Source organism: Salvelinus sp. IW2-2015, linkage group LG24, assembly GCF_002910315.2.
Source record: "Salvelinus sp. IW2-2015 linkage group LG24, ASM291031v2, whole genome shotgun sequence".
In the NCBI taxonomy this organism is placed as follows: domain Eukaryota; kingdom Metazoa; phylum Chordata; class Actinopteri; order Salmoniformes; family Salmonidae; genus Salvelinus; species Salvelinus sp. IW2-2015.
The window spans coordinates 3,446,320-3,462,320 of record NC_036864.1 but is presented as its reverse complement, the minus strand read 5'-3'; the positions used below and the strand labels follow the sequence as shown (position 1 = coordinate 3,462,320).

General features: G+C 45.2%; 1 protein-coding gene across 1 annotated transcript in view; it reads right to left on the bottom strand.

The window, feature by feature from the left end:
- LOC111951302 (synapsin-3) overlaps positions 1-16,001 on the bottom strand; it is a 128,728-nt gene that overhangs the window by 85,668 nt on the left and 27,059 nt on the right. The window contains exon 3 of the mRNA XM_023969358.2: positions 9,771-9,828. Coding sequence (XP_023825126.1) covers positions 9,771-9,828 — 58 coding nt within the window. The remainder of the gene's footprint in view (positions 1-9,770; positions 9,829-16,001) is intronic.

The following is a 16,001-nucleotide window of genomic DNA, read 5'->3' as shown; positions in this document are numbered from 1 at the left end:
TGGCCTGGGTAAAGAGGTCCTGGATGGCAGGAGCTGTGCCCAGTGATGTATTGGGCCGTACGCACTACCCTCTGTAGTGCCTTGCGGTCGGAGGCCGAGCAGTTGCCATACCAGGCAGTGATGCAACCAGTCAGGATGCTCTCGATGGTGCAGCTGTAGAACTTTGAGGATCTGAGGACCCATGCCAAATCTTTTCAGTCTCCTGAGGGTGAATAAGTTTTTGTTGTGCCATCTTCAGACTGTCTTGGTGTGGCTTGGAACAAGTTAGTTTGTTGTGATGTGGACGCCAAGGAATTTGAAGCTCTCAACCTGCTCCACTACAGCCCGTCGATGAGAATGCGGGCGTGCTCGGTCGTCCTATTCCTGTAGTCCACAATCATCTCCTTTGTCTTGAGGTCATGTCTCTGACTCCTCCCTATAGGCTGTCTCGTCGTTGTCGGATATCAGGCTACACTGTTGTGTCATACGCTTACTTATGATGGTGTTGGAGTGTCGTGCCTGGCCGTGCAGTCATGAGTGAACAGCTCCCGAGTGGCATAATGGTGTTGATGTGAGCCATGACCAGCCTTACAAAGCAATTCATGGCAACAGACGTGAGTCCTACGGGTCGGTAGTCATTTAGGCAGGTTACATTAGTGTTCTTTGGCACAGGGACTATGGTGTTCTGCTTGAAACATGTTGGTATTACCGACACAGACAGGGAGAGGTTGAAAATGTCAGTGAAGTTGGTCAGCGCATGCTCTGAGTACACGTCCTGGTAATCTGTCTGGCCCTGCGGCCTTGTGAATGTTGGTTGACCTGTTTACAGGTCTTACTCACATCGGCTGTGGAGAGCGTGATCACACAAGTCGTCCAGAACAGCTGATGCTCTCATGTATGTTTCAGTGTTACTTGCCTCGAAGCGAGCATAGAAGTAATTTAGCTCGTCTGGTAGGCTTGTGTCATGGGGCGGCTCTCGGCTGTGCTTCCCAGCTCTACCCTTTAGCTCAGTGCGGATGCTCCATGTAATCCATGGCTTCTGGTTGGGGTAGGTAGGTACAGTCACTGTGGGGACGAAGTCATCAATGCACTTATTGATGAAGCCAGTGACTGATGTGGTGTACTCCTCAATGCCATCGGAAGAATCCCGGAATATTTTCCAGTCTGTGCTAGCAAAACAGTCCTGTAGCTTAGCATCTGCTTCATCTGACCACTTTTTTATTGACCAAGCCACTGGTGCTGCCTGCTTTAATTTTAGCTTGTAAGCAGAAATCAGGAGGATAGAATTATGGTCAGATTTGCCAAATCGAGGGCGAGGGAGAGCTTTGTACGTGTATCTGTGTGTGGAGTAAAGGTGGTCTAGAGTTTTTTCCCCTCTGGTTGCACATTTAAAATCAAATCAAATGTTATTGTTCACTTACACATGGTTAGCAGATGTTAATGTGAGTGTAGCAAAATGCTTGTGCTTCTAGTTCCGACAGTGCAGTAATATCTAACAAGTAATCTAACAAATTCACAACAACTACCTTATACACACAAACGTAAAGGGGTGAATAAGAATATGTACATATAAATATATGGATGAGCGATGGCCGAGCGGCATAGGCAAGATGCAGCAGATGGTATAGAATACAGTATATACATATGAGATGAGTAATGTAGGATATGTAGACATTATTAAAGTGCCGTTATTTAAAGTGACTAGTGATACCTTTATTAAATCCATTTATTAAATGTATTAAAGTGGCCAGAGATTTGAGTCTGTATGTTGGCAGCAGCCACTCGATGTTAGTGGTGGCTGTTTAACAGTCTGATGGCCTTGAGATAGAAGCTGTTTTTCAGTCTCTGGGTCCCAGCTTTGATGCACCTATACTGACCTTGCCTTCTGGATGATAGCGGGGTGAACAGGCAGTGGCTCGGGTGGTTGTTGTCCTTGATGATCTTTTTGGCCTTCCTGTGATATCGGGTGGTGTAGGTGTACTGAAGGGCAGGTAGTTTGCCCCCAGTGTTGCGTTGTGCAGACCTCACTACCCTCTGGAGAGCCTTCCGGTTGTGGGCGGAGCAGTTGCCGTACCAGGCGGTGATACAGCCCGACAGGATGCTCTCAATTGTGCATCAGCAAAAGTTTGTGAGTGTTTTAGGTTACAAGCCACATTTCTTCAGCCTCCTGGAGGTTGAAGAGGCACTGTTGTACACTGTGTGTACGCCGAGGAACTTACAACTTTTACCTTCTCCACTACTGTTCCGTCGATGTGGATGGGGGGATGCTCCCTCTGATGTTTCCTGGAGTCCACGATCATCTCCTTTGTTTTGTTGACGTTGAGTGAGAGGTTATTTTCCTGACATCACACTCTGCGGGCACACACCTCCTCCCTGTAGGCCGTCCTACCACTGTAGTGTCACCTGCAAACTTGATGATTGAGTTGGAGGCGTGCATGGCCAAGCAGTCATGGGTGAACAGGGAGTACAGGAGAGGGCTGAGAACGCACCCTTGTGGGGCCCCAGTGTTGAGGATCAGCGGGGTGGAGATATTGTTTCTTACCTTCGCCACCTGGGGGCGGCCCGTCAGGAAGTCTAGTTGCACAGGGCGGAGTCGAGATCCAGTGTCTTGAGCTTAATGATCAGCTTGGAGGGTACTATGGTGTTAAATGCTGAGCTATAGTCAATGAACAGCATTCTTACATAGGTATTCCTCTTGTCCAGATGGGATAGGGCAGAGTGCGGTGTGATGGTGATTGCGTCGTCTGTGGACCTATTGGGGCAGTAAGAAAATTGGAGTGCATCTAGGGTATCAGGTAGGGTGGAGGTGATATGATCCTTGACTAGTCTCTCAAAGCACTTCATGATGACAGAAGTGAGTGCTACGGGGCGATAATCATTTAGTTCAGTTACTTCTGCTTTCTTGGGGACAGGAACAATGGTGGCCATTTTGAAGCATGTGGGCACAATAGACTGGGATAGGGATTGATTGAATATGTCCGTAAGCACACCAGCCAGCTGGTCTGCGCATGCTCTGAGGACATGGCTAGACGGCATGCTCTGAGGACATGGCTAGGGATGCCGTCTGGTCCCGGCAGCCTTGCGAGGGTTAACACGTTTAAATCTTTTACTCACGTTGGCCACGGAGAAGGAGAGCCCACAGGCTTTGGTAGCGGGCCGTGTCAGTGGCACTGTATTGTCCTCAAAGCGAGCAAATAAGTTGTCGATGTCCGCGACGGGGCTGGTTTCTTTTTGTAATCCGTGATTGACTGTAGACACTGCCACATACGTCTCGTGTTTGAGCCGTTGAATTGCGACTCTACTTTGTCTCCATACTGACGCTTTGCTTGTTTGATTGTCTTGCGGAGGGAATAGCTACACATTTAACATGCTGGTAGAAATGAGGTAAAACTGATTTTAGTTTTCCTGTCCCCGGCTACTAGGGGCGCTGCCTCTGGATGAACGTTTTCCTGTTTGCTTATGGCAGTATACAGCTCATTGAGTGTGGTCTTAGTGCCAGCATCGGTCTGTGGTGCTATGTAGACAGCTATGAAAAATACAGATGTAAACTCTCTAGGTAGATAGTGTGGTCTACAGATTATCATAAAATACTCTACCTCAGGCGCGCAAAACCTAGAGACTTCCTTAGATATTGTGCACCAGCTGTTGTTTACAAATACACAGACCCCCACCTCTCGTCTACCAGACGCTGCAGTTCTATCCTGCCGATACAGTGTATAACCTGCCAGCTGTATGTTATTCATTCGTCGTTCAGCTACAACTCCGTGAAACATAAGTTTTTAATGTCCCGGGTAGGATATACATGCTTTTAGTGCGTCCAATTTATCCAGCGATTGTACTTTGGCCAATAGGACCAATGGCAGAGCAGATTAGCCACTCATCGGCGGATCCTCACAAAGCACCCCTATCTCCTCCCGCGAATCCTCAGTCTCTTCTCAGCAAATGACAGGGATGAGGGCCTGTTCGGGTGTCTGGAGTAAATCCCACTCATAAAGAAAAATTATTAGTCCAATCAAGGTGAGTAATCGTTGTTTTGTTGTCCAAGAACCTCTTTTCGGTCATACGAGACGTAGCAGCAACATGTATGTATAAAATAAGTTACAAACAATGGGAAAAAAGAAAACAAAATAGCATGGTGGTATAAAGACAATAAAACATCAGCCGTCCTCTCGTGCGCCATCATGGAACTGAATGTTTTATGAGAGTGTTTGTGAGTATTTTAAAGTCTGTATAGGCACTCTGAACAGCCGGCGGAGGGTACAAATCAGCATTCTGAGAACACTCTGCCCAACTGTACCACACACACACACACACCACACACACAACACACACAGGGCCCCAGGACAAGTGGACAGCCACAGTAAAAACAGCAATGAACTCCCAATATGGTCCCCCTCCCCTTCCCTCTCCCCCTCCTCCCCCCCTCCTTGCTAGCATCACACAACACAAAGCTCATCTGAATCTTTGGGAGTTTTTTTACAATTCTGCTAATGGGTGTCATTGAGGTTCATGTGCACAAGTGCCTTTCGCTATGGTCAGGTGACAAACTTGTAAACGAGAACTTGGCCCGGAGTAAAACCACATGCAAATCTAAAGCATTATCCCAACAGTCAGAATGTGATAATAAGTGATTTTACTCCAACTACGCCGGAATCTGCCGGCAAAAAGCCTGTGATCGACATTGACATCTGCAACTGTTATGCAACAATTCATGAGGTGTCATGCTCTTAGGACACATTTACATTACTTTAAGTCATTTAGCACGGGTACTGATAAACAATGACCAATGGCTCAACTCCTAGAACTGTGGCAACCTATCACAGAAAGGATTCTCTGCTTCATGTGCAGACCCATTTAGACTAAACCTCCTGCTCCTCCCCCTAACCACCCCCAATCATTACATGGCCCATTATATCTCCTGTAAAAGAAACAGTCCCCCTGACCAGATCCCTCTCGATATATACAAAAGCAACAGTCGGAGTGGGAAACCTAAAATAGCTCCTGGTGATGAACGTAGATGTGGGGTAGGCAATTGAAGGCTCCTATCTTGTGGTTTCCTTTGGGTCCAAACATAGCTGTTTTTCTACAGCAGAAATGACTATTTACTTGGACTAGATACACTCCACCTCATTTATCTGAACAAACAAATGTGTGCTGCATTGYAAGGCAGTGGAGTCTGAGGAGAGCAGCAACCTTTCCATAATAGAAACCTTATTMTCGTCTATATAGGGCACAGCTGCACTTGTTCAAGTTGGTCAAGAAAGGGCAACAGGAGTCTTTGTACAGTTTGCCAGTGCTGAACCCTCGTAAACGATTTCCAACTGAACATCAATCTTGTAACAACGTCAACACAGATGCCCTGAACCTCTGGGGGTGGAGACGTGAGGCGATTACTAAGGGTACGGATTACACAGACCCAATTGGCTGTGAATCTCCATTTCTGCAGAAGAGAGGMGCGTGGAAGAACAAGGTGGAGGGGATCGGAGCAGAGCAGAGCAGGCATTCTGTTCTCACTGAGGTCATAGGCCTGGTGAGCAGATGTTGTCCCTTCTGACCCGACTAGAACTCATTCTAATCACATAATTTGTCCAATTGCGCAAAATTGAGTACTTATTTTCCTCTACTCATGAACAAGGGTTGTCGAGTACCAATATGTACCCAGTGGATGGCTATTATTGTATTTGAATCATGTCTGTGATGTTAATATCACATTGACGCAGATGAAACGAGCAAGCAGCCTTGGAAAAAACATCACACACAGGGGAAAGAAACTGGATGTCATGACCGAGATCCTCCGCTTGGCACTGCTTAGCCGCCGAGCACAGAAGGGGAGCACACATCCAAGAGACTTCAAAAAGAGACACAAAAGGCATTGTGGGAGATAGTGGGGGGGGAAAAAACAGAAGCCCCGTGTATGCCCCTTTAGAGCACATCRACAATCTGAACACACACAGGATCTCCTGGCACAAGTGTGTAGAGATAAGAGTGGGCACAGTCAATGGCGCTGGGTATCTTGGAGCACTTATTGAGAGATTGATAAGACTCCCAGAGGGTAAGTCAATGAGGATCTGGGCAGCAGCTCATGGCCAAGCCAAGGTTGATCTGTGCCAAAGGAAAACCCTGGGAACGAGTTCAGTTGGACGTGACTGGCATGAGGCAGGATACCTGTGGTACCTAGGGCAACATCTGGCCCTCAAGAAAGTCTAGCAAATCAGACACAGCATTTTCTTTTACTTGTTAAACTTGAACTTGCAGCTTGGAAAACTATGACAGTGATGGGATTTGTTCACACTCTTTTCATGTATCGTATACGCCTASTTGCAGATGTGCACCACACAGCAGAACGTTCAAACTTTGCTGAAGCCGTCACTGGACAAGCATGAYGAATGCTAGCTCCACGCTAGATGATAACGCTCATTGTTATGGAACTCGTGAAAAGTATGGAGCACAAAGAATCAACTGATTAATGTTAGGTGGGACCTAACGTTCCATTGATGCACTGCTCTCCGTTCTATTCCTGCAACCCAGTGAAATATGAGTGCGAAGAGTATATGAAATGACGCATGGTGTTCCCTCTGAAACTATGCTATTCAGGCACAAGGTGACACCTCCTGTGGGTCTGTCCTCATCCTCCAGCTATAGGTCTACAGTGTGTTACCTCCTGTGGGTCAGTCCTCATCCTCCWGKTCTATAAAAAAAGGCTCAGAGCTCTGTTTGTAATCTGCACAGTGCAATGGAGAGTGTTTTGAAGACATGTTGTACTCTGTGTTTAAGTGTTTTATACATGTCGAGGCGCCGGGAAAGTTAACCTTCAAAACAGGGCCTCGTCGGTGTGGAGGCGTGTTTTATGACAACATGCTCACACCTGAAATATTTTAATGGGGTTGGGCAGAGGGGAATATCAAGAGATACACTATATATGCAAATGTATGTGCACACCGCTTCAAATTAGTGGAATAGGCTTTTCAGCCACACCCGTTGCTGACAGGTATAAAATCGAGCTCACAGCCGTGTACTCTCCATAAACAAATATTGGCAGTAGAATGGCCTTACTGAAGAGCTCATTGACTTTCAACGTGGCACCATCGTAGGACACCACCTTTCCAACAAATCAGTTCGTCAAATTTCAGCCCTGCTAGGGCAGTCCCGGTCAACTGTAAGCGCTGTTTCTGTGAAGTGGAAACGTCTAGGAGCAACAACGGCTCAGCTGCGATGTGGTAGGCCACACAAACTCACAGAACGGGACCACGAGTGCTGAAGTGCGTAAAAGTCTTCGGTTGCAAAACTCACTACCGAGTTCCAAACTGCCTCTGGAAGCAACATCAACACAATAACTGTTCGTCGGGAGCTTCATGAAATGGGTTTCCATTGCCGAGCAGCCGCACACAAGCCTAAGATCACCATGCGTAATGCCAAGGGTCGGCTGGAGTGGTGTAAAGCTCGCCGCCATTGGAGTCTGGAGTAGTGGAAACTTGTTCTCTGGAGTGATGAATTACGCTACACCACCTAGTCTGACGGTCAAATCTAGGTTTTGCGGATGCCAAGAGAACGCTACCTGCCCCAATGCATAGAGCCAACTGCAAAGTTTGGAGGAGGAATAACGATCTGGGCTGTTTTTCATGGTTCGGGTTGGCCCCTTAGTTCCAGTGAAAGGAAATCTTAACGCTATAGCACACAATGACATTCTAGACGATTCTGCGCTTCCAAMTTTGTGGCAACAGTTCAGGGAAGGTCCTTTCCTGTTACAGCATGACAATGCCCCCGTGCACAAAGAGAGGTCCATACAGAAATGGTTTGTCAAGATCGGTGTGGAAGAACTTGACTGGTCTGCACAAAGCCCTGACCTCAACTCCATTGAACACCTTTGGTATCAATTAGAATGCAGACTGCGAATTAGGCCTAATCTCCCAACATCAGTGCCCGACCTCACTAATGCTCTTGTGGCTGAACGGAAGCAAGTCCCTGCAGCAATGTTCCTTATCTAGTGAAAGCCTTCCCAGAAGAGTGGAGGCAAAGGGTGGACCAACTCCATATTAATGCCAATGAGTTTGGAATGAGATGTTTGATGAGCAGGTGTCCACCTACTTTTGCTCATGTAGTGTACCAGACCTCAATAGGCCTCTCTTTCTCTCTCACATTCTCTCTGCCTTTCTGACTGTCTATCGGCCTTTCTCTCTCTCTCTCTCAGCTATCAGAAGCTGCTATGGGTGGCCTGTACACTGCCTGTGCCTCAGACTGGCACCTTATATGGCAGCAGCTGGGCGAAGAGCAGGAGCTAGCTAGGTTGGCTTTGGGCACGTGGGCACCAGTTGAGTTCAGAGCAGGGTGAGGGACGACAACAACACTGCAGAGCTGAGGAGGTAGGAAAGAGAGAAAAAGAGAGAGAGCAAGGGGGCTGTGTTTTTATTGTCGTTTTCTAAAAAGGGTCCATCATCCCATTGATCCAACTTTTCACACAGGGATCGGGTTTCCTTCATCCTTGAGCTTTATGTTAGATGTACTAACACCCGGCGAGGGGTCCGGCTGGGCTGTGTATGGCGGGAAGGCAATTAGCATCTGACTCATTACCCTGCGAGGAGCGGAGGAGGACTTCTGAGAAACAGTGGAGGGTCTGGCAAAAATAAAAGTGGGGTTAGATGRGGTTTAGGGGGCTTGAGGGTGCGACCCCCATAGCGGTCCCTTCGCTCTTGATTTAAGGGTCCTAATTAAGAGCTGCCACGTTTTTATTTGGGCTTGCTCTCAGCAACGCCGAGAACTGCTACAAAAACGCAGAGCCCCCATATTTCACAACTCTTAAAAAATGCATGATTTTAACTTACAACTCCAAGCCCCAGCARCCCAGCTACGGTCTCAATATTACTGAGAATGAGATCTAACCACAACAGTAGAGTGTTGAGCAAACAGACAGCCTATAAAGTCCCTGGTCTGGTCTTTTGTGGTTTGCTTTTTCCTTCTCCAAATAAAYCCCACCACTTAATTTTCAAAGACAACGACTCCAGTCTGCCCAATCGCTTGCAGATGTATGGCCAAGCTTTTAGGAGGGAAATTAGATGTTATCTACCCACCGAAAATACTGTATGTCTAGACGGTTGCGTATKTTTGCATATACATTGGCACTGACGGCATCTTTTCATATAAAAAAATTATAAATGCCCATTAAAACTGCCGTGTTTGTGCTACAAGGTTAAGAACAGGTTACTTCAGGGGGAAGTTGGTCTGACGAAACATTTGCAAAAGAGCTACCTGATGGGAGAGTCAGAAAGACCATTAGGATGTGTTAACACGGTGCAGAATTAATCTAACTACTGCCATTGCTAGCTTCTGATTMAAATAAAAAGCATCAACTCAGAACTGTAAGGGACTGCTTCTGACACGAGTCCAGAAAACATTTCAATTCTCCCTGCATGTAATCCAATGCCGAGAAGACGAGTACATAAAAATAAGTAGATTCCATCAGCCAGCCAAGCACATACTGTACACAAACACAGAGCATGCTAACATGATAACAGGCTAACTGAGGCATGGAAGTAAATAAGCCATGTACTTAGTGTCTAATAAGTACGTAATACCTGCTCCTACCCAGCTGTTAAAGCTCTAACATGCTATCCTAATGGTACTTGAATAAAACAGCTTAGATTCCTAGTGGATGATGGGGTAAAAAAATTGTGAAAGACGTGGGTCAAGTCAGTCACCCAAGAGTGGCATCAGCTGAGCTAACAAAACCCAATCCCTCATCTGAGCCATGCCCCGGCCACAGTCCCTGCAGCTCCAACAGTTCTAACGCCACCAACCTGCTCCACCCGGATGTCGTACTCCCCGTTCAACTTCTTCCCTCGGAAATACTTGGCCCTGTGTGGAAAGAAATGGGAAAGAGACGAATGAGACGAGATGAAATGCGATCACAACTTTCAGAGCTTATAAACTTTTTTTTCACACAGTAGCCTACGGGGCTTCTAGACAGGAAAGGATTGTCTACAGTCTTGAAATGACCTGTGTCGAGACGACTAGAAAATAGGTTCTCCAGTATCACCTGAATCCTGTATAATTATAAAAGGTATCTGTTGTAGTGGCCACCTGTSTATACTGTAYCACTRCACTTCTGTTTCTTCACCAACAGAGAAAAGTATGTAGTCATAACCACAGTATGCAGTCAAAACAACCTCGGAATAATCTGTTTATTTGATTGAGGAAGGCTGAAACGTCAAGTTTTCCAAAATAGCTTGAGACCATTGACAAATATTATTTGTTTCCATGATTACAGCATCGTGGTCCTTGTGTAGTACCATACAAACTTTCCCAGACTAAAAACCAGCTGARCATCATAATCAGTCATAACATCATATCCCCCACCTACTAGGCGGTTAGGCACCTCATAAAGAAACAGCAAGAGAGGAGAAAGAGTAAAGAGAGAGAGGCGGATCTCAAATCAACAGGATATTAAAAGAGATATGACTCAATGTCCCTGAATGGGACAATGTCCCTGTACACACACAGTAACAGTGATGTCCTTTTTTTGTAGTCTGAGTCTGTCTGAAAACCCATTTCCTGTTCCTAACCATGGCATCCTTACAGGCCAGGCATCAGGCTTCACTCGCATCATCAAACACCATAGGCAGGAAACCTGATTACACTTTTAGACAGCCCTGATAACCAAACACATACACACAAACAAACAGAAACAACCACAAAAACACAAGGAACAAACACAAACACACGAGGCAGAAACCGACGGTGACGGTTTCACTTTAAAAAGCGAGGGATTGGATATGTGTGTGTTTGGAGAAGAGGATGGGGGTGGACATTCACATMAATCTGGACATTTCAGATATACTACCTCTCGTGCACACTTTTCGGCGTTAAGAGCTCTACGTTTATAGCCTGTGAGCCTGTGTCTTTGCCAACACTCTGTGGGTCCAGCCGGTGAACTCTCACCCCTAGCAGGCGTGGGCCGGTTATCAATCTGTCAAGGGCTACATGCTAGCTGTTGGTGTGTGTTTGCTGTGTGTGTGTTTGCTGTGTGTGTGTTTGCTGTGTGTGTGTATGCGCTCTACATGCTGGAGGCTCCTGATCAGTAGGACACAGGCTGTTAGGGATTTAGAGTAACTGCCTCTCAACTCAACTCACTCTCTCTTCTCTTCTCTTTGGGATTGCACATTTTCTGTTGATCACCCAAAAGATTATTGGTGTCTTTTCTGTGACAGAAAAAAAGTTGCATTCTTTCCTATGTCTCTTCTTGCAATTGCACATTTCTACTATCACTCGTTGCAGGGCTGGCGCTAKAACTAATGAGTTGGAAGGGCCCCATAGAGGGGCAAGTTTCTTTTCACGGGACCACCTGTGTGCGCACACTGCAATTTTTTTTATAAATAAAAAATAACCCCTGGGCCTCAATAGACCCCCCCTTCAAGCTTATGAGCAGTCATCATGACTGCAACATTCTAACAGTGTAATTAAAACATTTTATATATGCTCTCGCTTGTCTTAGGTAACATAAGAATACCATTTTTTAAATGAGTTTATGTTACTGTAGGACAGGGGTCTCCAACCTTTTCTAACATGRGAGTTACTTTTAAATTATGAAACATGTTCAGAGGTACTCAGATTTTTTTTGTAGCTTTCAAAATAGGCACTTTGTATTTTCCCGATATTCCATTTTCTCAGCTTTATTTTTCCTGGTTTGGACTTGTTTTCAGTTTTTACTAAATAGTTTAAATTATTTAAATAGAGAAACAATGAAATTAGACATTCTGAGTCCATGTCAATGCTTAAATCACACCAGAAGACAATTTTTTAGGGCGGGGGGAAAAATTAACACATTTCGATTTTTTGGAGTAATACCTCTTTAATTGTGCATTTTGTGCGAGATGAATGTGCTGGTTGAGCTATGTTTYTGTTGCTATATATGTCATGACAGAGTTTGCAAAACAAAAGCCCATTGGATTGATACTAATAATCATTATATAATTCTGCCAGGTAAGCTTAATTTGCATCATTACCGCTGGCTAAGTGAATGATAGACAAACACAGACACACACACACCATCCACATCACACAGAAATACACGGGAAATTTTGCTGGAAATTAATTGACAGATATTGTGTTACGTTTGGTTTTGTAAGCCAATTTGAACTAACTAGGGATAATGTCAAAATGGATTTGATTGGATAGTAGCCGGGAGCTTACGATGTCTGATACGTGACAGCTTGTGATGGAGTTCTCATTCCCAGCCCAAACCCGACGGGGCCTGACTGCCCGGCCTTCCGGCCTTATACATGATAATAATAAAATGCTTGATTGTATTTAAAGRCATGAATGACTCGACTCCTACAGTATGCTGTGTAATGGTATGATATGAATAAATGACTGTTGCAAATCAGCGCGATGGCGCTGTCCCAACCAAAACGGTGCTGAAATGATCATAAATTGCTTTTTTTCAGAATGATTTGGCGAGCTACTGGTAGCTTGAGATCGACCTGTTGGAGACCGCTGCTATTTAWACACTAAAAACACCTCGATTAAAGTGTTCAAAACTAATAATTTTATCTGTGGAGTGCATTTGTTACAACTACGAAACAGAAAGCATGTGTTGGAACGTGGTAACAGCTTCATTTTATAACAAAATACAAAAAAATACCCCAAACCACCAAGACGCACAGCTCAACATAATGAAAACATCATTAGCCTAAACAACATTAATAAACTGTGGTGGATGACCCTGAATGCTGATTGTGATGACAGCCGTGGTATTATCAGACTGTAGTATGACAAAACATTTATTTTACTGCTGTATTACGTCGGTAACCAGTTATAATAGCAATAAGACCTCGGGGGTTGGTATATGGCCAATTATACCACGGCTAGGCTGTATGCAGGCACTGCGTTGCGTCGCGCGTTAAGAACAGCCCTTAGCCGTGGTATATTGGCCATATCCACACCCCCTCGGTGCCTTATTGCTTAAAAATAAGAACCAAGTGTGCCTTGATAAAGGAAAATCAGCACAAAAGCAATAATGGCATTATAATAATATAAGTCTCGATATGACAGCAGTCAAAAATAGTAAATTGTCAGCTTATTGGAGCGATGTCCATTGGTACATAAACAAGGAAAGCTGGTGAATGCGTTGCTAATGGTTTTTTTTTTGTGTAAAATCGGCCCGTAGCATTGTCATCGGCTTGTTCAATCCAAACAGGGCCGTCCCTCCTCTCTCCTGTTTCACCGTTCATTTGGTGGTGGCGCAGGCACCTGCTCAGCGCACACCGTCTGGCTTTTTTTGCGCTTCGGCCTCGGAGGTGTTGGTTCAGGCTAGGCTCAGAATCAGGAGGACTAATCATCAGAGATTGTTGTGATTCATTTCTTCCCCACCATCTGAGTCGTTTTCATTCAGGTTTTGTCAGCAATGCTACATGCAGCATGTGCGTCCATTCATCTTGGTCCTTCTTGCCATTTGTAAATGACGCACGCTCTCACTTGGTACTCCAAGTAGGCCAGAGTAGACTGCTTGGATTCGGTGTACTGATTTAGCGTACATACCATTTTGAGATTATAATTTAGAATAGATCAAAACAATAAAGGCCCGTCCTGTTCTTCATTCATAAATTGGTGATTACATAGTTATGCATCTTTCGCTTCCCCTCACTCCTCAACTCACCCATTCTCCGCCTTTCTCCCCCATCACATATTACTTCATTAATTTCATGTTGTTATATCTGTTAAAATAGTTTGGGTATAGTTTAGGTTTAGATTCGAGGCAATTATCAGGGTGCTTATCAACTGGGCATGGCACCTTCAAATATCGGGAGAGGGCTCGGAGCAGGCTCTACTGTCAGGAGAAGAAACTAYCTCACCGGAGAAAGCATCCGAGTGAGCTAAACAGCRCCCCTCTGTCTTGCTATATGTAGCCCATGTATCTGAYGCTGYCTGGAKAAAAAGAGTATGACATGCCATACTATTTTTGTCCAGACAGCATCAGATACACATAATGACACAAAGGGGCGCTGTTTCGCTCGCTCTGCTGATTTATCAGAGATTGATGCGTCTTTCTGTCGGCGTGCGTCTCAGTCCGATAAATTATCAGTATTTTAATATTTTATTTGGACGGGCAAGGAGGTATGGTAGGGCGGGCCAGGCCCCCTAAGGACCACCCATAACGCCTGCCCTGATTCCCTGCCTTGGTGTTTGTCTTCTCTGGCAGTATAAGGTCATACTAGCTCTCTCCATACGTCTCTTCTTGCTGTACCCCTTTATCTCCCACCTATCCCTGCTTTCCATATGCTGCTTTACAGTAAATGAGATGCAAATTAATCTCATCACTGATCTTCTTCTCAAGRTTTTCCAGCTGTTGAGCTGTTGACTATAAGAYCCATGGTTATCCTTCCCTGTCATTTAGTTAGCCCTGAACCATTGAAAACGTCTGACCTAGATACAGTAAAGACCAATGCTCTGTCACCCAGGGCCACTTACCTTCACCATGACCGTAATAGAGCATGAGCCATGAAGCGAGACCAGGAGGCTCGCGTATGGGTTAAAAATGACTGGTATGTTTTCAAGCCAAGGCATTCATTGTACAACCTGTCATCACTTCAAATTATCACTTCAATTTATATTCAGTTGGACTTGAAAAGTGGAGGTGAGCAGCCCTTCGCATGGTTCCAAGAGTAAACACCCAGACAGGATTTGGCCCATGTTCTTCCCAAACACTCACTCTTACAGTCACAYACCCATTGTAAAAACATCATGCAGAGGAATCCAGAATCTTTACCGTRAAACTTTTCCCTCCATTGCATTAGTCTTCCATAAAGCCAAAGTGAGTCATGTATTTTGACAGATGATGAAATCTGGAATTTGCTATTGTTTCTTACACGTGAAAACATGGGTTAGGCTATATGACAATGAGAACTCACAGACAGATTTTTCCCACAGCCATCAATTACTATCACTTCGACAGCAGATATGACAATAATGACATCAGTGATTGTATTGCATTCACCAAAGAACGGTTGGATAGAGTAATCTAATATAGGATCATTCAAGAGCCGGTACATTGTTCAGATTCGAACAACAAACTGACAGCTTCTTGGCTTGCAGAATGTCATGTGGCATGGCATTCTGAGGAGGGTATGGCATGACAGGGAGCCAATGGCAAGTCAGATGAGGAGGGTGAGATGGTGAGAGAGAGGGACGAGGCAGCCAAGCAGGAGAAAGGAGGAGAGAGGGAATCCTGGGAGTGAGAGATTCCGAAAGACGGTGAGAGAAAAACAGAGAGGTGAGAATAGGAATGAGAGATCGAGAGCTAGCGAAAGATGAAATGAGAACTGGAGAGAGAGAAAAAGAGCGGGAGGGAAAAGGAAAGATGAGTGAGAGAAACAAAAAGAGAAAAAGTGATGAGGATGGTGGATGGTGATGTTGTGGGTGGTGAAAGCTGCTGTGTGTGTGTGCACCGCCATTGTGCCCCAGTCAGAGCTGGAGGCCAGGCCTGTCAGGGGAGCCCAGCGTTTCCCTGGAGACCAGCAGCCTCTCCTCTGGAATGCCCTGGAGGAAATGTGACCCCGAGGCAGAGGGCAACGATGGATGGACATGGGACACCCTCACCAACACTAACCCTCACCCACAATTAAAGATCCTAATAGCTTGGATACACAGTACAGTACTAATGAGCTACTAGTTCTAATACAGCTGTCTGTGCAAACACCTCACAAGGGGAGACATAAATATTACAGTCATGTTCACTCAGCTATGAGATTCTATTAAATATTAACAATGAGAAAGGTCAATTCGGGGAACATGAAGAAAGACAGTGGCAAAGCCACCACACATGTTGTAACACTGATTGGTATTTAGTGTAATATTGTAAATCACTATGAAACCAATTTGAGATAAGAGAACCTATCAGCCATCAATAAGCCATTGATGAATTCTGGGTTCTAACTCAAACTTGAAATAGGGTTAATTATCAGGTATTCTATTGAAATATTGAGTGCTATGGTTTAGAGCGTCTACACCAGAAGTTAATGGGTATCTGTAGG